This window comes from Aptenodytes patagonicus, chromosome 13 (genome assembly GCF_965638725.1).
Source record: "Aptenodytes patagonicus chromosome 13, bAptPat1.pri.cur, whole genome shotgun sequence".
In the NCBI taxonomy this organism is placed as follows: domain Eukaryota; kingdom Metazoa; phylum Chordata; class Aves; order Sphenisciformes; family Spheniscidae; genus Aptenodytes; species Aptenodytes patagonicus.
In genome coordinates, this window is record NC_134961.1 from 3,813,156 (window position 1) to 3,835,393 (window position 22,238).

The 22,238-nt window shown below is 39.6% G+C and overlaps 1 protein-coding gene across 2 annotated transcripts in view; it reads right to left on the reverse strand.

Annotated features, from left to right (window-relative positions):
* Window positions 1-22,238, reverse strand: part of KCTD5 (potassium channel tetramerization domain containing 5) — a 40,606-nt gene that overhangs the window by 7,239 nt on the left and 11,129 nt on the right. The window contains exons 3-6 of one of the 2 annotated variants that reach the window (XM_076351176.1): window positions 21,615-21,706; window positions 20,353-20,448; window positions 17,101-17,217; window positions 10,595-10,720 (exon numbers count right to left, since the gene is read on the reverse strand). In XM_076351176.1, the coding sequence (XP_076207291.1) occupies window positions 10,595-10,720; window positions 17,101-17,217; window positions 20,353-20,448; window positions 21,615-21,706 (431 nt within the window). The remainder of the gene's footprint in view (window positions 1-10,594; window positions 10,721-17,100; window positions 17,218-20,352; window positions 20,449-21,614; window positions 21,707-22,238) is intronic. The other variant, XM_076351178.1, reaches the window with a different exon arrangement.

Consider the following 22,238-nt stretch of genomic DNA (forward strand, 5'->3'; position numbering starts at 1 on the left):
GGCAGCTGAAAGGCAATGCAGGCTCTGACTTCATGCGGAGGAATATATTTCTCAAAAATTCTGCCTAAGGAATTTGATTCTCCCACTGTCACCAAGGAACTGAGATTCCCATTACAGTGAGTAAAAGGATTTTCTTTTTTTTCCCCTAAAAGCAGTTGGTTTGTTTAATATTCACTTTAAAAGGCATATATTAAACATAGGGACTGAAGTCCAATGGAAACAAAATATCTACCCCTGAAAAACCTAGGAATCCTTGTCTATAGCATCTTACAACATGAAGACCGCCTATTCTACTTCCAATTTGACTATTTTTTCCCTTTTCTGTTTCATTTCTCTTTGGCTCCTTCAGTGAGGAAAGCATGCAAGTCTTAGGATTGACTGTCCAAGCAACAATGTTTCTCATGTTGCTACTCTAAACTGAACGGCAATGAGCAATAATGAGGTCAACTCTCAGGCTGCATCGTACTGCAGGGAAGCCTTTAAGCAAACTGTAGAACCAATCGTGACAGTAGCCAAATAAAGCAATAAGCAAAGCTTCAAATGTACCGAGCACAAGTACTTAACAATGTTAATCTGTCAGTAAAAGTATCTCTAATGATACTTCATTTTCTTTTGCATCTTGACAGTTTTCCTAGTACTGGGAAGGGCTCTTGATTTCAAAAAGCTGAAAGAAAGCAAAGGCACAATCCCTGGACAATGGCATAGCTGTCTTCAATGTAGAATTTCCTTCTGTGAGGATTTCAGTGTAGTCTGATATTAAGACAACAACCAACAAGGAGGGGCTGGTGGGGAATGTGAAGCTCAAGGGCAGCCTGGGCTGCAGTGACCACAAAATGGTGGAGTTCAAGATCCTTAGGGCACCGAGGAGGGCACACAGCAAGCTCACTACCCTGGACTTCAGGAGAGCGGACTTTGGCCTCTTCAGGGATCTGCTTTGTAGAGTGCCATGGGACAAAGCCCCAGAGGGAAGAGAGGCCCAGGAAAGCTGGGTAATATTCAAGGATCACCTCCTCCAAGCTCAGGAGCGATGCATCCCAACAAAGAGGAAGTCAGGCAAAAACGCCAGGAGGCCTGCATGGATGAACAAGGAGCTCCCGGACAAACTCAGACACAAAAAGGAAGCCTACAGAGGGTGGAAGCAAGGACAGGTAGCCTGGGAGGAATACAGAGAAATTGTCTGAGCAGCCAGGGATCAGGTTAGGAAAGCTAAAGCCCTGATAGAACTACATCTGGCCAGGGACGTCAAGGGCAACAAGAAAAGATTCTATAGGTACGTCAGGAATAAAAGGAAGACAAGGGAAAATGTGGGCCCTCTCCAGAACGAAATCGGAGACCTGGTTACACGGGACACGGAGAAGACGGAGGTACTCAATGACTTTTATGTCTCGGTCTTCACCGGCAAGTGCTCGAGCCTCACCGCCCAAGCCGCAGAAGGCAAAGGCGGGGACTGGGAGAATGAAGAGCCGCCCACTGTGGGAGAACATCAGGTTCGAGACCATCTGAGGCACCTGAAGGTGCACAAGTCCATGGGACCCGATGAGATCGATCCGCGGGTCCTGAAGGAACTGGTGGATGAAGTTGCTAAGCCACTATCCATCGTATTTGAGAAGTTGTGGCAGTCCAGAGAACTTCCCATTGACTGGAAAAGGGGAAACATAACCCCCATTTTTAAAAAGGGAAAAAAGGAAGACACGGGGAACTACAGGCCGGTCAGTCTCACGTCTGTGCCTGGGAAGATCATGGGACAGATCCTCCTGGAAGCTATGCTAAGGCACATGGAGGACAGGGAGGTGATTCGAGACAGCCAGCATGGTTTCACCGAGGGCAAGTCCTGCCTGACTAACCTAGTGGCCTTCTATGATGGAGCGACTACATCAGTGGACACGGGAAGGGCTACGGATGTCATCGATCTGGACCTCTGTAAGGCCTTTGACACGGTCCCCCACAACATCCTTCTCTCTCAACTGGAGAGGTATGGATTTGACGGGTGGACAGTCCGGTGGGTGAGGAATTGGTTAGATGGTCGCATCCAGAGGGTAGCAGTCAACGGCTCAATGTCCAGATGGAGGTTGGTGACGAGCGGCGTCCCGCAGGGGTCCGTATTGGGACCGGTACTGTTTAATATCTTCATCAATGACATAGACAGTGGGATCAAGCGCACCCTCGGCAAGTTTGCAGACGACGCCAAGCTGAGTGGTGTGGTCAACACGCCAGAGGGATGGGATGCCATCCAGAGAGACCTGGACAAGCTTGAGAAGTGGGCCCGTGTGAACCTCATGAGGTTTAACAAGGCCAAGTGCAAGGTCCTGCCCCTGGGTCGGGGCAACCCCTGGTATCAATACAGGCTGGGGGATGAAGGGCTTGAGAGCAGCCCTGCCGAGAAGGACTTGGGGGTACTGGTGGATGAAAAGCCGGACATGAGCCAGCAATATGCGCTCGCAGCCCAGAAGGCCAATCGTATCCTGGGCTGCATCCAAAGCAGCGTGGCCAGCAGGTCGAGGGAGGTGATTATGCCCCTCTGCTCTGGTGAGACCCCACCTGCAGTACTGCGTCCAGCTCTGAAGCCCTCAGCATAACGAAGACATGGAGCTGTCGGAGCAGGTCCAGAGGAGGACCACGAAAACGATCAGGGGGCTGGAACTCCTCTGCTATGAAGAAAGGCTGAGAGAGTTGGGGTTGTTCAGCCTGGAGAAGAGAAGGCTTTGGGGAGACCTTATTGCGGCCTATCAGTACTTAAAGGGGGCTTATAAAAAAGATGGCAGCAGACTTTTTAGCAGGGCCTGTTGCGGCAGGACAAGGGGGAATGGCTTTAAACTAAAGGGGGGTAGATTTGGACTAGAAATAAAGAAGAAATTTTTTATGCTGAGGGTGGTGAAACACTGGAACAGGTTGCCCAGAGAGGTGGTGGATGTCCCATCCCTGGAAACATTCCAGGACAGGTTGGATGGGGTTCTGAGCAACCTGCTCTAGTTGAAGATGTCCCTGCCCACGGCAGGGTGGTTGGACTAGATGACCTTTAGAGGTCCCTTCCAACCCAAACTATTCTATGATTCTATGATTCTAAGACAAACACCTGATGCTAGTACTCAGTAGCACATTCCATCCCAGACTACCCCCAGAATCTGACAGCACACACGAACACTTCAATCTTTGTGCTTGTAGGATAATGGCTGGCAACCACTTAACACAGCACAGCAGTTTCATGTATGGTTTTAAATAAAGTCTTAGGCATTTGGTTTCTTTTTAATATTGTTAAAATGTTGATAATTTAACTTATCAGCCTCTATCAGTCATCAAGCCTCATGTCTTTCGTAGTGACTGTAGGCAAGTAGGATCTCACCTGCTTTGCACAACTCCACGGGATTTTTTAAGGACTGGAGTTCATGAAGAACCCATCACCATTTGTGTGCCTCAGGGATAGTTCAGAGACAGTTCAGTGTCAGCTTAAAAAAAAAAAAAAAAAAAATCCACTTTACCCCTTGCTCACTGCACTTCCTGCAGTACCTGGATCTTGCCTTGTGTATACAAAGTTCTTTTTCATTTCAAATTCAATATTATTATTTTGAAGTTATGAAGCCAGATGTCACTGCAGCTACTTCGATAAATTTCCAACATATAGAAAGATGTTTCCCATAGGCCATAAGGTGCTTTAGGGTATATTTCAGATGTAAATATTGCTTATTTCATGAAGATAATTTACTAAGTGTACTAAGCAAAAAGCATTTCATATGAAACTGTAGGAAAGATACAAGTGAATTCTGTGAAAAGCTAGGCCCTGAAAATTGCTCAGTAACGGCTAGTATAATATCTTCAAAAGGGATTAGACAAACTTACAGAAGATAGTGCCATTGATACCTACTCATGGTATCATAGTGTCATTGTAGCTTTCAGACAATGATCGGGATGCAGGCTTGAAGTCAAAATTCCTGAACTGAGGCTTACTGGAAGGTGGGGAAATATATCAGGAGTTAATTTGATAAATGCCTCATACTTAAACTCTCCTCGAGTATTTGCTGTTTGTCACAGCTGAGAACAAAGTGCTGAAGTAGATGTCCACATAGTGGGTAACAGTCTGACCCAGCAAATGTAGTCAGTAAGTGCAACAATCTCCAATGGAGACAAAAACATGGCTGAAACAAGCACCTGTGCAGTTAGAAAATAATATTGGATCTATTCACTTTGTCAATCTTTCCAATTTAAAATGAAACATGAGTGTATTCTTTCCTAGAAGATAAAAAATACTTCTAAGATTAATAGACTTACAACTATTTTCTGTAGCTTCAGGAACACATACAATAAGATAAAACTAAGCCAGATCTGGATGCTGAACTTTGCACACTTTACTGAGCCAGTAAACGCAAAGCAAAGCAGAAAATTCTATCGGATCAGGCAATATTTTAACACACTTTGCTTGGTACTTCTTCTGTAACCCCTACCTTTACTGAAGGGGAAATGATTTCTGATCAGCAAGCTCTCATGAGAGGTATTCCATCCACATCTGTTCAGAAACTGTGTGAAAGAGGATCTTTTATAGTTATGGGCAGTGACTTTGTCCAAAGAGGAAATTGAATTTCAGTTATCAGGAATTCTATCAAAATTGTATGTACTTACTAAATACTGAAAGGATGACTGACTCTGTTCTGCAATTCGAAATTCCTCCTTTTTTTTTTCCTGAAAAACCCTTTAATAAGACTATTCCTAAAAGTTTTAGTAGCTTACTGGGCAAAAATGCCAAGAGAAGATGTCTCAACACTAACAGAGGTCAATAAAATTTGAAAGCAGTTATGGCAGGCCTTCTCCCAAACTGCTAATAGCTAGGATTGAGAAGTATGTCTGGAGCAGAACCAGGCATGGAAGAAGCTTTCATTTGAGAACATACTCTACTAGCTAAACAGGTGACTTCACTAATAATGCTCCTCTGTCCGCACACTTTAGATCACAGAATCACCAAATGGTTTGGCTTGGAAAGGACCTTTAAAGATCATCTAGTCCAACCCCTCTGCCATGGACGGGGACATCTTTCACTAGTTGAAATGCTTGAAATGATGCTCAAAGCCCCACCCAACCCAACCATGAACACTTCCAGGGACGGGGCACCCACAATTTCTCTGGGCAACCTGTTCCAGTGTCACACCACCCTCATAGTAAAGAATTTCACCATTATATCCAATCTAAATCTACCCTCTTTCAGTTTAAAAACACTGCCCCTTGTCCTGTCAGTACGGGCCCTCGTAAAAAGTCTTTCTCCGTCTTTCTTATAAGCCCCTTTTAAGTATGGGAAGGCCACAGTAACATCTCCCCAGAGCCTTCTCTTCTCCAGGCCAAAAAATCCCAACTCTCTCAGCCTTTCTTCATAGCAGAGGTGTTCCAGCCCTCTCTCTCACTGATCATTTTTATGTCCCTCCTCTGGGCCCACTCTAACAGGTCCATGTCTGTCTTGTACTGGGAACCCCAGAGCTGGACACAGTGCTCCAGGTCTCATGAGAGCGGAGTAGAGGGGGAGAATCACCTCCCTCGACCTGCTGGCCATGCTTCTTTTGATGCAGCCCCGGATAATTGGCTTTCTGGGCTGCAAGTGTATGTTACTGGCTCACATCCAGTTTTTCACCCACCAGTATACCCAAGTCCTCCTCTGCAGTGCTGCTCTCAATCCATTCAGCATCCAGTCTCTACTGATACTGGGGACTGTCCTGACCCTGGTACAGATCTGCAGTGTTCAGAATTTTCTTTCTTCTCATGTTTCTGTTCTGTTTTTCCTCCAGGTGCACCAGATCCATTGACTTATGAACTCTAAACAATGCTGAATGAACTCTCACATCCTAGGGGCCTGAGTGTGATTGCTTTTTAGGGAAGCAGAATGTGAGAACTATTTCCTCCCACTGAAAATAAATCTGCTGCAGATAGAATAGCGTTTTAAGGACTGTTCACCTCTCAGGCAGCTTAAGAATCTTGCATTCAATTCCAGCACAGTGCCAGTTTATTTTTTTTCAATAAAGCTTCAGATTTGATCCATTCTTTACAGCCATTCCTGAAGACTTGGCAAAAGACCTTATTCTACCTCAGCAGTAGTTTTTGTTAGCATCAGTTAAGAAAATAATGTAGGTTCTTCTTCAGCCATGCGGAAGCAACACTTCAGAGATAAGTATAAGGCTGCTTTACAGCTAAAAAGTTCAGGTGTATAGGTGAGAAGCTGGAGTTCAATCTCATGCAATGGTAAATATCTTCAATTTATACAGGACTAGGGGAGCGATCGTCCCCCTGTACTCAGCACTGGTGAGGCCGCACCTCGAATACTGTGTTCAGTTTTGGGCCCCTCACTACAAGACAGACATTGGGTGCTGGAGCGTGTCCAGAGAAGGGCAACGAGGCTGGTGAGGGGTCTGGAGAACAAGTCTGATGAGGAGCGGCTGAGGGAACTGGGGTTGTTTAGCCTGGAGAAAAGGAGGCTGAGGGGAGACCTCATTGCTCTCTACAACTACCTGAAAGGAGGTTGTAGCGAGGGGGGGGTCGGTCTCTTCTCCCAAGTAACAAGCGATAGGACAAGAGGAAACGGCCTCAAGTTGCATCAGGAGGAGGTTTAGATTGGATATTAGGAAAAATTTCTTCCCCAAAAGGGTTGTCAAGCATTGGAACAGGCTGCCCAGGGAAGCAGTTGAGTCACCATCCCTGGAGGTATTGAAAAGACATGTAGATGTGGTGCTTAGGGACATGGTTTAGTGGTGGACTTGGCAGTGCTAGGTTAACAGCTGGACTTGATGATCTTAAAGGTCTTTTCCAACCTAAACGATTCTATGATTCTATGACTACCCGCACACCGTATCACTGAACATTCAATGATAAGTTATCTTCTAGAAATTGGATAGCAGAATAAATATGAGCAGTGCTTGCAGACATGTTAGGAAAAGGTTGCAAAAGTTGTTCTTTCTGATGCAACTTTTGTGTTCTTCCACTTGTGACTTTTAAAGTACCTTGGTCTTCAACAAGATATCGAACTACAGTGGAAAGGACCTGATCCCTCTCCAGAGAGAGTTGTTTCCTGTGAAGTTGTTTCCTTCTTCGCTATGAGGGTGGTGAGGCACTGGGACAGATTGCCCAGAGGAGCTGTGGGTGCCCCATCCCTGGAAGTGTCCAAGGCCAGGTTGGAAGGGGCTTTGAGCAACCTGGTCTAGTGGAAGGTGTCCCTGCCCATGGCAGAGGGGTTGGAACTAGATGATCTTTAAGGTCCCTTCCAACCCAAACCATTCTATGATTCTATGATAAATATAACTGTAGCACTGAGATCACGCTATTTACTTGTATTTGCCAAGTCTTGATTAAAAAATTATTAGTTTCAAAATTATCAGATAAGACCATCTTTTGACTATGTTGCACTTCAGTCAAGTTTGCTAATTTATTGCCAAATCAGACATTTACTGAAAATGTATACTGTAAGTTTGTATCAGATGCCTCTACACGTAAAAAAAACATTTGACAGAAAAGCTGGTGCACAGAAAATAAAAATGAAAAGCAATTCTGACCCTAGAATCTACATGAAGAACTCTTCTTCTCAGCAAAGCTTTAAAGGAACCAATCACAATACAGCTTATAACAGCAACACTAATTATTCTGTCAAAGAAGCAATATCCAGAATGGGAATTCTATGCTAACCATGCCACAACTATAATCACAAACACACACACCACCAGGACTAGCCAAAGGACAGCACTAGTGGGGGTAGGAATTGGATGGGGCAGAAAAGCATCTGGGTAAAATCCTAGGGCAGCTAGTGCTCACCATGACATTTACACTTAATCTGAGTCATTCATATCGTAATCCGTTTCTTCATCCTCACTCTGAGTGGCATGCAGCATGCAGCAAGTATAGAGAAAGGAAGGGAAAAGAAGAGATTGCAAGTGAGTCAGAGCTGCAAGAAAGTACAGTCCACTTACACTTGAAGCATCTGGGAATGACATTTATTTACTTTTATCTGGGACCCCCACTCTTTGTAAGGAAGTATGACAGCAGACAAGTTCAAGGAGGAATGTTACAGATGTCATGAAAATTTCCTTTTTCAAATGTCCTGAAGTGAGCAGATAGAAGCCAACAGTGACATGCAACATAACAATAGGGGCCGTAAATATAGAGAAAATTTAAATAAAACTGTGAAGCTGGTACCTTAACTCTGTGTACTCTTCACCACGGATGGGAAAGGATAGCACTTGAGAATCTAACTTTGGATGCAGATGTTACGAACAAGCTTTGGTCATTTGTCCCAAGAGTGACAGGTCAACAAAGTGGTATGAAAGAGAAGAATACTTGTGGGAATACAGGTTATCCTTCAGTAGTGCCATGGCTACCCGTAAAAGCTACTGGAACCATTTAAGTCAATATCCCAAATGCCGTTAATTTCCTTCGCTTAGGTGTATTAGAAGGTTACACGGAAGTCATCTACTAACTTACTAAGCAAACTGTTTTCCAAAAAAAGAAAACACAAGAAAAAAAGTCTCTAAGAGGGAATGAAGGTGAAGCTTGATTAGATCAGCTATCAGAAAATGTTTTTTCCTATTCTGAAAGTCCAGTACTATTAAGTAAAATTGAAGTGCTTGGCAATAAAAATTACATATTGGCAGTTTATTGTTTTCTCTAACCCAACCTGCTGTAAAAGTAATAGGAAGATTTTCTCATGGCTTCTAAAAGTCAGGCCCCAGTACACGAACACATTATTCTGTATATATCACTGGATACCAGAATTTCAATCATATGAACTTCATGAAGACCAACTCAGACACTAATGAACAGATTGCAGACTAGAGGATTGACGCTGGCTAAGAGGGAACTATTGAGACAACAGCTCCCACGGTCCAGTCAAGATTCCTGAACACAGCTGTCAGAAACCTCTCAACCAAAAAGAAATTTTTTGGTTTTTCTTTTTTTTTTCCAGGCACAACTTATACCTATAAAAAATAATCGATCTATTAGAAACACAATATATAAAAAATGATTTTTCAAGTATTGCCATTAATTGCTAGCAACAGCTCAACTCTTCCAGGACAAAAGGAGTGAATGTTTATATCTCCAACCAAAATTAACAGTAATTCTTATTCATCACCCTGGTCAAATTATGCTCTGCTCTCTTCTCTGAAACAGTGACCAAGAAGCACTTCAATGGAGATGTCTAAGATTTAGCTTCTCTCAGAGCTACTGAATTTACAGAGTTGTACTGCACTCTGAACTAGCTTTTGTATTTAGGGTTTAACAGTTTCATTTGATCCATATTTTCTTTTACATTAAGGATGCAATGTAACTCTGGCAACTTCTGAAGTTCCCTGAAGATGTACTACCATTCCTTATGAAGATATTTATTAGGTTCTAGAATTCCACATTTTATTTCAGGTACATATCTCAGCCCTAAATTATTAGCACACACCTCTTTAACCTGTCAAATTTTAAAGTTTTCCTGAAGCATCCTGGCAAAAGCAGACCTTGACTAGGGTTTTGGAAAGAGTGAGCCATGGCTTACCCAGATTCACTGTTTACCCTTGACTACATTAATCCCTTACAACTCTTTGGAAGTTTTATCTCAACAGTGACAAAAGAGCATAAATTAATCATTTCACTAAGAATCCAACATAAAGCTTGGATTATTTTTATAGTGCAATTTACAAAAATGTCTCTATATCAGTAGCTGCATAACCAAGTTACAAGGCACAGAAAGTAGTGAAGTTTTATCTATTTGAGGCCTCAGTGCCAAGACCCAGATCAATTCTTAGCATTATTTCAAAATTAATTTCTTTGAAGGTGATTCTTGAAAAAGCAACCTTTGATGTTTTACCAATTGTTTCCCATCTACGTATACTAAATTAAAAGCTTTCAGGCCAACTACAGAAGTATCCAGTTTGCCTGTAGTCATCTCCTCATACAAAGCAACAATGCAATGATAAAAACTGTTCAATATGCATGAAAGAAGAATACACTTACATACATAACCGGTCTGCCTTATTACTATTCAGTTGTGTTTTTACATTTTCCCTTGTACAAACTCTGAAAGACAACTGAGTAAAATGCTAAGATATTGTTCCCATTACAATCTTTTTGTAAAGCTGGTTACAGAAAGTAAAGAGAACTAGGTAGAAACCTGAAAATATTAAGCTAACAAATACCTTAATTTTATAACATATTGCACATGACTATGTTTTTCAGAGACAGCATATTACAATCTCCATTCTTGACAGTAAGATTTCTGCAGTTGAACTCAAGCAAGAAAAACGGTTTTCAACTGAATCAGTGACAGAATAAGGAAGCATTCAAATGTGTAAGAAACAAAACCTAGATTCTCAACTGTAAACAGCAAATATCTGCCAATACTCGAAAAAACAGGACAGGTATCAGGAACAGTACAGAGTATTGCATTTAAAGAACCCATTTGGTATAACAAATGCATGCTGATTGTACCATTTACAGTCTCTCATACAATGGACAGGGAACCATTACTAGTCATGAGTGAGGGGAAAAAAGGCAATTAAATAATGGTCCAGAACAGAGGTAGGCCTAGCACGACTTAGGGAAGCGCACCCAATTTGACACCGTTTCTTTAGTCCAGTGTCTAGTAACTTACCTTTGCTTTTTCACTGGGTTCACTGGTTGTGCCATAGGGAGTGTTATGCAATTCCTTTGAGACAACACACAGAAATTCAGCCTGATCTTCATTGCCATAGTTATAGGAAGAACCAATACTGACCAGCTGAAAGATTAAAAAAAAAAAAAAAAAGTCAATTGCATTTCCACATAAAACAAATTCCATAAATTCTCGTCATTAGTACAAACACTCCTTACTCTTCAGACTGTTGGTTGTGCCTGAAGCATGATTCTCCACTTCAATGCAAATACATTTTGATGTTGACAAATACAGACACTCTGATGATAAGAAAAACATAGCTTTTCTTTTTAAACATTTACAGAATTAATGATTTACGGTTATGATTATACTGTGAAAGAAAAGGCTACAGAGGCAGGCCAGTGGAAAAGTAGCTTGTTCCCTGTTTCTGTTATTTACTGGAAACCTTCCCATCCTCCAAAGTTAATTTTTAAAAAGTTCGTATGTGGTATCTTAATGTGGCATGATTTAATATGTAAATGGCTGCATGCAGGAAGCACTTTAGCCTGAAGGAATACCCACCGCTTTACTTACAGAATAATGCTACTTCTATTAAAAAATATTTTGAGTAGACAAAGACAAAATTTGCATTTGATTGGAAAACAGCAAGACACAGTATGGTCGGACACCAAGATTAACATCTGAAATTCATATATACTGCTACAAGGAAGTTAATTAAGGAGCGCTACAAGCAGAAGCCATGTATAATGAAATGTGACGTATTTACAAGCTTCTACAAGTCTCGGTATTAAATGATAAATTACAATTAACTGAGAAAGAAGGATATACTCAACATAAGTACTACCTCGTATGCAGCATGTTTATCAAATGGCAGAAATTTCATGTACCTTGTCTTACCTTACATGCAGTACACACTTACCTAATGCTAGAAGCTTTACATAGCCTGCCTTTCCAAGTCAGAATGAATTCAGATGTAGCTGGTTCATTTATTTTAAAGGTTTATTTCAAAAGCGTGACAAGATAATGTATGATGCTATTACTACTGACACAGATCAAAGTACTAAAAATCAACTTGTTACACAGATACACTGTATCTAAAGATCATTACCAAAACTATAGTAAATCTACCTACCAAATCACCACACACGTGATAAGGCTGTCCTAGCCCCCAACCTCTATTATATCATTAAAATGCCCTAGTAGTGGCCCCATAGCAAAGACTTGACTTGTTTTTTAGGGCAACAGCACTTGAAACACCGTAGTTACCTGTCTAAAAACAAACTGTGTACTGCCATTAGTCTAGCAGAGCACCGAAGAAAGTAAAAGCCTTGTTAAAGCAGTGAAGATGCAGCCAAGATGAAATCTTGGTCCAGAATCTGTACTTGAAGGATAAGATTATTCCCCCAACAAAAGTGGAAGGTAGACCAAGGTTAAAAGCAGCTTCCATATAGCACTGTCAGGAGAAAAATAAAGCCTCATCGTATTTTTAAGGAGAGAGAGGAGAGAGATGCTCAGATGTTCCAGCACTGCGGTAAGACAGCCAAACAAGCACCTCCATAGACAGACAGAGCCAATGCCTACAAAGAGCAGCAGGCAGTATGTCTGCACAATGAACCAACTTGATGCCAGGCCTAGGCAATGTAAAAGTTTTTGGACCCTGATGGTATTACAGCATACAAGGCTTAGCCTGCAATGAACAGTACTGGCAATCAAAATTTAGCACTCTCAAACTACCTACTTTAACTACACTGTCTAGGTGTGATCACCAGAAACCTTTCCGTCCCTCCTCCACTCCTAACATCACTCTAGTTCTGTAAAATACATACATAGTTAGTAATGAACACAGGCTGATCAAAAATGAATGTGATAGACATTTTTTCCACCAAAACCATGTAACGATGTTACAAAACCCCACGTTTTTTAGAAGCACCGATATGTCCTCATTGGAATAAAAAAGCACCATTTATCTTGAGACGTTAAGTCAGATAATCTTTCACAATGGATACTCTGCAGTCTGCACCATAACATATTTTTGTAATATAGTATCACAAAACCCATAAAGTAACTAGCTGCTTAGTTGCACAAAATGGACTAAGAAAGTCTACTGACAAGCTTGGAAAATCAACCCAGACTTACTTCATATATAGAGATGATTTGTTGATTCTCTTCCCTATCAGCAAAAAATATCATGCACAAATTTTCAGGAAAAAAAGCAAAGTTGGCTCTAAGCCTGTTGAAGTGCTTAAAGCACTCACAAAAGATAAAGTTTATCCTATATATTATATAGCAATTACAAACCATATAATACAAATACAGTAACTGCTTCAATTATTGAGGTAAAATGTAGGACTATTTTAAACAGTATTTTTAACCCACTTAAAGGCTAGAAAATATTAAAAAAAGTTGGATACATGTTTAAATAAACCCACGCATAATTCACCTTCTCTGAAGAGAAATTTTAAGAATAAAATTCAAGTATATGATTTGATTTAGTACACAGTCAACTCTTCTTCTTGCAAAATGGCAAGAACTTGATATCAGATGAGCTATGATGACAACTACCAGAAGGAAAAATACTTCTTTCCTCATTGACGCTCAAAAGAAGTAAACAACCTCTCTGAAAGCAGATATGATACAAGATCCAAACATCAGCTAAATCATCAATCCTGGTTCAACAAGGTTGATAGGTCCTCAGCTGACAGCTACTTACATCCCCCACTAATGCTTCATAATCCAAATAAGTTGACCTTTTGCATATAAGTCTTTTTAGGAGATGTGGCAGACTGACTACTTATTAGCTAGTTGGATAGGACTATTGATTAGCTGACTGCAAAACACCTGGATGACTTTTTGCCATTATTAATCAGCTGGTGCCTTTCAAGATAAAGTCACTTTTGCAACATTAAACAAATTCTTCAAAACTCCAACACATGATACTCTTGTAAGCAGTTCCATATGTGTGCAACTAAGAATGTATTATTTGCATAGTATCAATAGCATGCTAGAAACTTCATCGTAGCTTTTTGAGATGCATCAGCAGCAATAAAGGTGATGGCAGAAAAAGAAACAATGGAAAATGATTGCAGATTAGAACTGAACTGTTCTGTCAGAAAGTATGATCAGATATAAAGCAATATTTTAGCACTTGTATTCCAAAAGTCACCCCATTGTTCCCAGCGTTGGTGGCAACGCTTTAAGAAGGATGCTGGTAAACTGGAAGGAATTGTTAAACTCCCCCACCCCGTGTCTGTCCGTCCGTCCCTGCCCTACAACTCCCCCCCCTCCCCCCCCCCCAAAAAAAAAAAAAAGAACCCACAACAAATCAGAGTAATCTGAGGTCTGCAAAACATGCATTACAATGCATAGGAAAAGGATTTCAGATTATCCAGCCTACTGTTTCTCAGACTTTCTGAAAGGACCAACTCTTTTTGGCTCATGGGGCTTAAACAGTAGAGAGAGTTTTAATGACCAAGAACTTAAGGAAGGAAAAAGAGAACATTCTGAAACTCTGAATTCCATAGATTTGTATGATTACATACGTATGTATACATACATGTATGTATTTTTCCTCATTGTTTTTTTCCTTCCATAACTTGTTTCTTACAGTCCTTACTAAAGCAGTGTGATCCTGCTTGAGCGTCCCTGTGAGCCCCAACAGTGTCATAATAACCAAGCATAGAAAAATGCCAATGTTACTTATCACAGAAAATTCATTAGATCATGATCCATTCACTGTTTGCATGGAATAAGGGTGCTGACACTAGTAGGCTGTCAGCTGTAACTAAAAAAGGGAGGAATAGAAAGCATTATTAGCATTATTATTATTAATTAATCAACAGAAATACATTTATTTGCATTATATTGCTTGATGTGCCAATACAGGTCAGGATTTTCCTGAAAAGACAAAGAAATAACAATAGGGAAGTTCCTGTCTCATAAAGCCTGAACTTTTAAGTAAGATAAAAGATGACTATCAGAAAGGGCAAAGTTAAAAAAAACCCAACAGTTTGGCATAAGTAAAGGCAGACAGAGACTACCTGATGCCTAGCTACGGTCAGGCTCGTTTTCAAAGAGGAAAGACTTAAGAATGATTTCAGGGAGAATAATGAAGTAACTTTCTGAAGAACTTTTCCTAAGTCTGCAGCTCCGTGAGAAGATAACTGTGTCTTTCAAAAAAGACTATTTAAGAAAAACAGATGATAAAAGTGATATTGCTGAGAGAATAGATCAAATGATTCCTGCCTGCATCAAGTTACTCAATGGCAGCAAAATATATGAATCTCTTCCTGTCTTAAATCAATGACTGTACACCTAAAAATATCCCTATGAATAGGCAAAATGGTTGGTGCATCACTTTTAGGAACCTTATTTTTGAAGTGAACAAATCTCATGCCTAACTGAATTGAGAGAGATCTCAAAACCAGCCACATTTCAATAACTTGCCTATACAGATTTGCTGTACTGGTTTAACAATATTGATTCAGAATCGATACAGCACATTTACAGGACAAATCAGCAATAGTATTACCATTACAGACAACCACTCCAACTTGCACAAACAGCATCCCTGTCCTTCTCTGCTTCCCACTGAAGTTATTCATATTAACTGACTCTTCTACTTGATGACTACCAATTTCCTTCTCTTTCTGTGATGGTCTGATTCTCAAAACTGAGTAAATTTCATAATAATTATTCTCAAATTCTGTTTTAAATATTCTTATACTTTGAATATTACTGCTTCTATTTCAGATGTGGTGAACTCCTTGCACACTAGAAAGCTTGTATCTTTTTTTTTTTTTTAATTAGACTATCTAACAGTTGATGGAATAAAAGGAAGTCCTCCCCCCAATTTTTTTTACAGAATCACGTCGTATGAATGTAAGAATGGCCTCCACACCTTTTAGAGTTATAATGCATTCATTCTGCTGCCTTCTCAAAGGATTTGTAAAAGGCTATAGATACATACACATCAGCCATTAAACTCAGCACTGATGACTGACACCAGGACCACAAGCATATGTATTTCAGGTCTCTTAATGCAATTGTCAGACTTCAAATCTAGGAGGAAGGAAAATTCATTCCCTTCCAGATTGATTTTTTTTAATTTTATACCTGCCTTAATTTCTTCACTGCCTTCCCCCATCTCCCATTTTATTACATTGAATTTTACTTTGAGCTATCTAGGACATGAACACACAAATAACATCATGCTGCCTGTACCGTACACATCCTTAGTAACAGGCCACATTTCCTACTCAGTTCCAGAAAGTCTGCAAACCCAGTGCGTTAATTCCACATTCCAAATGTTACCTATACAACTGCAAGAAACAGTGCTTGGTACATTGAAAGCAGATTCTGGAATATAGCTAGGCAACAGTCCAGGTTTAAAATCTAGAATTGCATGGCTAAGTGTCCATGTAAACTCATAAGCAAGGTTCTGCTCAAATCAAGTCACTTTACTGATATGTTATCGTCATGATGTTATACTGATCTTTCAGACTGAATAACCATATATATAGCAAGGAAAAGAACGAGTACTCCGAGTATTTTACTGATGAAAAATACTACAGAACACCAGGTTCCCAAATCAATTCACGTAAGACACTTCAAAATGGAATACAGCTATGTAAAGAACTGGAAACTGCCTCCAATGTTACTGGTTAGCAAAAAATCCCTCCCAAATGCTGGAACACTGGGAAGTAACACAGCAATTAAAAAAGCAGTGACCTGAGGGCGAGGGGAGCAGGAAGGATGAGACAGCCCAAAAAGCCAATGAGTGAAGCTATGATTCTTCATTTGGGTTTCAAGAAAATTTCCCAAGGGGGAAAAAAACCAAAACAACAACAAAAAAAGCAAAAAACCCCCAGGATGTTCTTTCCACTTGAGACAAGATTTAAAACTGCTGGTTTTGTTCTCCCCTCACTCCTCCATATTTTATTTCTGAAAAATTCTGTTATTTGTTGTTCCAGTTTGAATATATTTCATCCACCTAAAAAAAACAGTTAAGTTCTGAGTTACCAGAAACAAAGGGTTCAAACTCAGAACTTAACTGGCTATTAGGTGGATGAAATACACTCAGACTGGAACAATGATTAACACAGAAATGTCCCTTTCTGAACCCACTGAACTCAAAGCTTTATTCACAGGGCTCCTAATGTTTAAATTGTACCACTTTTACTTAACAAGTATGGATCAAAGGCTGTTAACTTTGGAGGAAGATTTAAGGAAAAGAAGTTACCTATTGAGAAGGTAAGAACTCTTCTTAAGAAAAACCTTTAACTAAATAACTAGGGGTTTTTTGTTTGCTTGTTTGTTTATTATTTTTACAATATGAACATTCATAATGTATAATGAAATACTGTGAATATAAATAAAAGCCAGTCACAAATACACACAAATTACTATGTGCTGTACATCCAGGAATAAAGTGGAATGATTCGAAAGCAGAAGAAATGCGAGGAGGCCAAGCATATCAGTGTGAGGGCAAAAAGAATGGTGTGACACACCTCACTGCAGCATTTCTGGAAGCATCTCTCTTCCCCTTTCACTTCCCGTGACACTATCAGCAGATACTCTGACTGCTGGGCCCGGCCACAGCTGTACTGGGAACCTATACTGACAAGCTGAAATAACCAATCAAAGCAAAACACAAAAAGAAACCTTTGTAAAGCTGAAGCACATACCGTTATCCAAATCGTACAAATAACAGATGAGCTCAAATGTTCAGGTAACATTTACTTGCCACTACAACAGGTTGCTATCAAGCTACAACTTTCATTTCAACATACTTAAAAGTTATGGAGGCAGTTGCAAGGCCCTCTGCAATTTCAAGGGAAGTTAAGAGTTACTGGTAGTAAGTCAGAAAACTCCCCATATCACTGTGGTGTAGCCAACTACTCTGAAAAACATAAACGAAGTTTGGTGCATTATGAAAGTGAGCATTATTTTCCTGTCATACTTGCCAAGTGCAGAAGGTAACGTGGATATAAAACTGGAAGGTGTTACGTAAAGCAATATATCAAGCCTGGGTATGAAAGAGCTTCATCTTGCTCCGGATATTGATAAACAAAATACAGCTAAGGAAACTTATGAAGTCAACTAGAGGAAAAAAAGTTGAGTGCTCTAAATTGGTTTTAGAAGGGGTAATTTACAGAAGATCCAAGAAAGTAAGTGGAGTGGAAAAAATTGTCTGTCTTGTTCCCATAAAAATCAGTACCAAGAACTCTGTTCACACTTGCCAAACGTCTAATAATTCAGAAGTTCAGAACAACCTCAGCTAAACTTCTCAACTTGTTATTACAAAAAATATTTTATCTTAATAACACATGACAATTCCTAGCCCATTTAAATTAAAGCATAGACTGCCAATGCACTTGAGAAAGATTAGAGCTTTAAATTAAACATGAAGAACTAGACAACAACTGCCTATTCTGAGTAAACTGGAGATTACTACTGATGAGAAGGCTCATGAACAGTAAATTTATTTTTATCCTGCTATTGTTATGTGAATAATTTTGAAGGCAGCACCTAAATACCATCCTCCTCATATAGCGAACATATTTAAGACAGCATTATGGTGACAGACTCAGATCACATTAATCATTCAAATTTACATGACTGACACACCACTGCTGTCTAAAGCCTTTGTATGTAGCAATTTTGTATAGCCCAAAGTTTCTCATGCAGTATTGCCAAAATATTGTTTTTCCTGATTGCCTGAAGAGGTAACAATTGAAGCTAAAAATCATCTACAAAATAACCCACTGAAATCACAAAAGTGGGGCAGCACAACTATTGGCAGTAGTTTTTGGACTGGGACTGATACATAATTGCAGTATTCTAGCAGCGCTTTCACTTGTATTCTTTGGAAAAATGCATCAATACATCTGCATAAGTGCACCAGAAGTTTAACACCTTTCACTCCTATTTAATCACCACATCCAATTGTATTTTACAATAACATTTTGAAATGTTATAGGGAGAGAAATATTTTTGATCAAAACCAACCACTTAAACATGTTATATGGGGCACAGAGCACAAGGACGCTCAACCCATAGGAATATTACTCCTCTGAAAAAGCTGATGATTTCTATCCCACCAATGATAATATGTACAAAGCATGGTAGGTGCCATCCCAAAGACCGCGTCTGAAGGAAGCATGCTGCTGAGCAACACAGGTTTAGAAAAAATAAAAAATTACAGAAATGCTACAGCATTCTCAAATCTCAACAATAAAGCTGTTTAGATTATACAGAATATTCTAATCATGTTTCCAGTGATGTTTGCTAAAAGCAGGTCTGCAATGCAACCAAAGGAGAGAATGGCCTAGTCTGAGGTAATGAGAAGCTGAGTATTATAAGACCATACAGCTGTTGTGTTTATCTACTTCAAACTATGTGTCTAAGAGAGAGCAACATGGGGAAGGGAGGAAGTAGGGAGAAAGCTGGATGAAACAAGAACATAACATTCAAGAAAACCACTCTAATTTTCCAGTTCTAAAAGAGATTCTAAATTCTAAGAGGTTATAATAGTTCTTTCAGCAGTTGCACTGTCAAAGCAGTATTACTCCCAAATACAATATCCCCAAAGAATACAAGGCTTTAGGACAGGTAAAAGCCATAGTATCATTTAATCTGTCAAAAAGTAAAGAATCTCTATTTGTAATGAAAGCTAGTTTCTCGTGACAAAGAAGAATGCCAAAAAAACTTTGTCATTGCACTGGTCAAAAAACAATCATGTGCATTAAGTGAGAGCTTTTTTCAGAGACTTAAACAACATTCAGCTTCTGGCATGCCAGACAGACCTGGTAATACTTGAGCTGGAGAACTGAAACGTAAGAAGCTTTCTCTGTGCTGGTTTAGTTTATTTGATCACAGCTGTCTCCATGACACCAGCACCTTACACATTTCATGGAATATAAACAAAACATTCTCTTTTACCTGTGTGTGCCGTACTTTTTAAAAATGTTGCTTAGTTGCATTATTAGAGTGAGACTGCACAGGATAAGATAATAATGTGCTTATTCCAATCTCTCCTACAGTTGGCACCAGACAGTGAAAAAGATGCTGGCAGCTGAGCACTTGTGTCTCACTCCAGAGTTAACAGATTCATTGCTCCAAAGCAGTTTAAATATTCCGGTAGGTTAGGAATGTGAAGGATGAAGAGGCCATGTAGTTAGTTTCTTATTTACAGAGATTAGCAAAGATAACAGAAAGATCTTGCAATTTCACAATGTATTCTTGAATGTACACACAAACCTATTTTTATGCAGTGTAAAGAACAAAAACATTCACGTAGCTCACACCTATCCAGCTTCACATCCACACTGGTTAAGTTCACCCTCCTACGTGCGTCAGAATCATTGTTTGGGCCTGACAAACATTTCTCTCCCAAGCTCATCTCTTTTACCCAGAGCTCTTTATATCTGACCTACCATTTGTATAAACTTGTATTAGTTAATTTTGGTTTATTCACCCTTCAAATGCTCGTGTGTGGACACCGAAGAATTACATTTCAAACATGATGTAGATGTTTTTTTAGAAAGTCAGCACAATTTACCTCCTGGGAAGTTAGTTTTTTTGTTGTCTGACAAATAAGAATACAAATATCAAATTTTAACTCAACTGTGTATCTTTATCTATCCAATTTCTGAAAATGACTGCACTTAAAAAGATGCACAGAATTGACTTTATACTCCTCTTTCACATAACTGAATTTTTAGAAGACTTTGTAATTATATCCCATATGGTTTTTTTACCTGTTCAAATTTCCAGCCATCAGACATTGTGGAAACCATTTGAGTGAGTTCCTCTTCCTGGCACTGCAGCACCCTGTACACATGTTTGACTGGCACCTTCAAGAAGAAATACAAGATGCTCAATACAGCATGGAATTCACTATGTTTGTGACTTGTCTAAAGTTGCCCTTATTCTTTACAAATGGTAAGCAACGACACCTTGGACACCTTGTCTTTTTTTTCTTTTCTTTTTTTTTTTTTTTTTTTTTTTAAAAGAAATCTCATCTGTTCAGAATCACCTTGCAGAAGACTCAATGCTTCATGAATATTTCAGGGACTGAAAGTGCTACTTAACAGTTATAACAAAATAATCTTAAGACTTACCTGTCATTCCATATGGTAGCAAACCACATAATTCAAAATGAAGGTTGAGGATCTGCAGAGGCCTACTTAACTTTAAGGAATGTCTGACCATATTCAAAAATGTCTTTATTTCCCTGTTAAAGTTCCCCATCCAGAGCAATTAATAACTAGGACCATTGAAGCTGAAACCCTTTAGAAAATGTTATCAGAGCAACTCTGCTATCCCGCAACCCAGCTTCAAGAGAAATTTGGCAACATGAGTTTGTAGTATCTCCATGAAGACTCAGTTATCAGGGAATGCCAGAGCAGCAGAGTTAAAGAACAAACCTGAATACTTTCTTTACTTAACAGTTTCTCTATCATATTCACTTTCATGAAGAAATATTCATAAGCTGCTATGAGAAGAGGCAGAGTCTTCTCAACTACAGAGCACTAAAAATAAAGAAACTAACCTTGCTACAAAAGCATGACAGGAGCTAAACAGCATCTGTATGTATGCTGTATAAACATACTGTATAAACAGCAGTTATACCATAGTTAGGCAATCTCATCATATTCAGAGTATTTAAATGTATGAGAAAAATATATTCTACAAAAGCTGTTTTCTAAAATAACTATTTCCAGAAATGGTATTACGACAAATTCTACTATTACCAGACATTTTTGAACAATTCTTCAGAATGTTTTCAGTTTTTGAACAAGAACTAGAACCACATGCCTGTGCTCTTTGTAAGCAAACTGGCAGGTACTGGCAGTTAAGAATATTAATCTTTGTGTACTAAGGGTTCCAGCTCAGCCAGCGATGGAGGCAGCCATTCAGTATCTTACTGGGGAAATGAGCAGTTAATGAAAAAAAATGGAACCCACCCACTACTTGCCATAGAACAAATAATCAAAAACACACTAGAAAACAGCCTCACCTGTGAGATCTTGCTGTCTCTTTCTCTTATTTTGTCCTTTACCAGTTTTATTAGTGATGTGATATTGTAGAATTCAGCCTCTTCCAGTACACCTAGTATAAGAACATTTTTTGGAAAGAGAGTGTAAGCAAGGATTCCAGGCCAAAAGCACCAACCGGTTCTCTACAATCTTCTCTACAGCTATAGAAAATGATTTATTTTGCCCTAGGAAAAGTTCATTTACCAACCTAATGATTCTGGCTTCCTTCAGGCACATGTAGTTTAAAGTCTAGCTCATTCTGAAAAACTGTCCTAAAAAAACCCCAAAGAGAACTGATGCCATTTCACATATAGAATGAGAGGCAGGAAACCAAAAAAAGGAGCACAAATGCCATTCCATAGCAGACTGATGAACCACTATAGCTCAGGCCCTGCCTCAGGCTGGAATATGAAAGAGAAATTCAAATAGTCCTGCTGAAAGGCGCTGCAGCTGCTAGTGTGCAGAAAATTTTTCTTCCTGTCATTTGAGATCTTAGACCCTGAAACAAAAGCTTCAAGACACATACTACAGACTGCTCCCACTCACATGTTCAAGCCTCACCTGTTCTCCGCACGTACTGTTTAACAATGCACATGGAAATTATA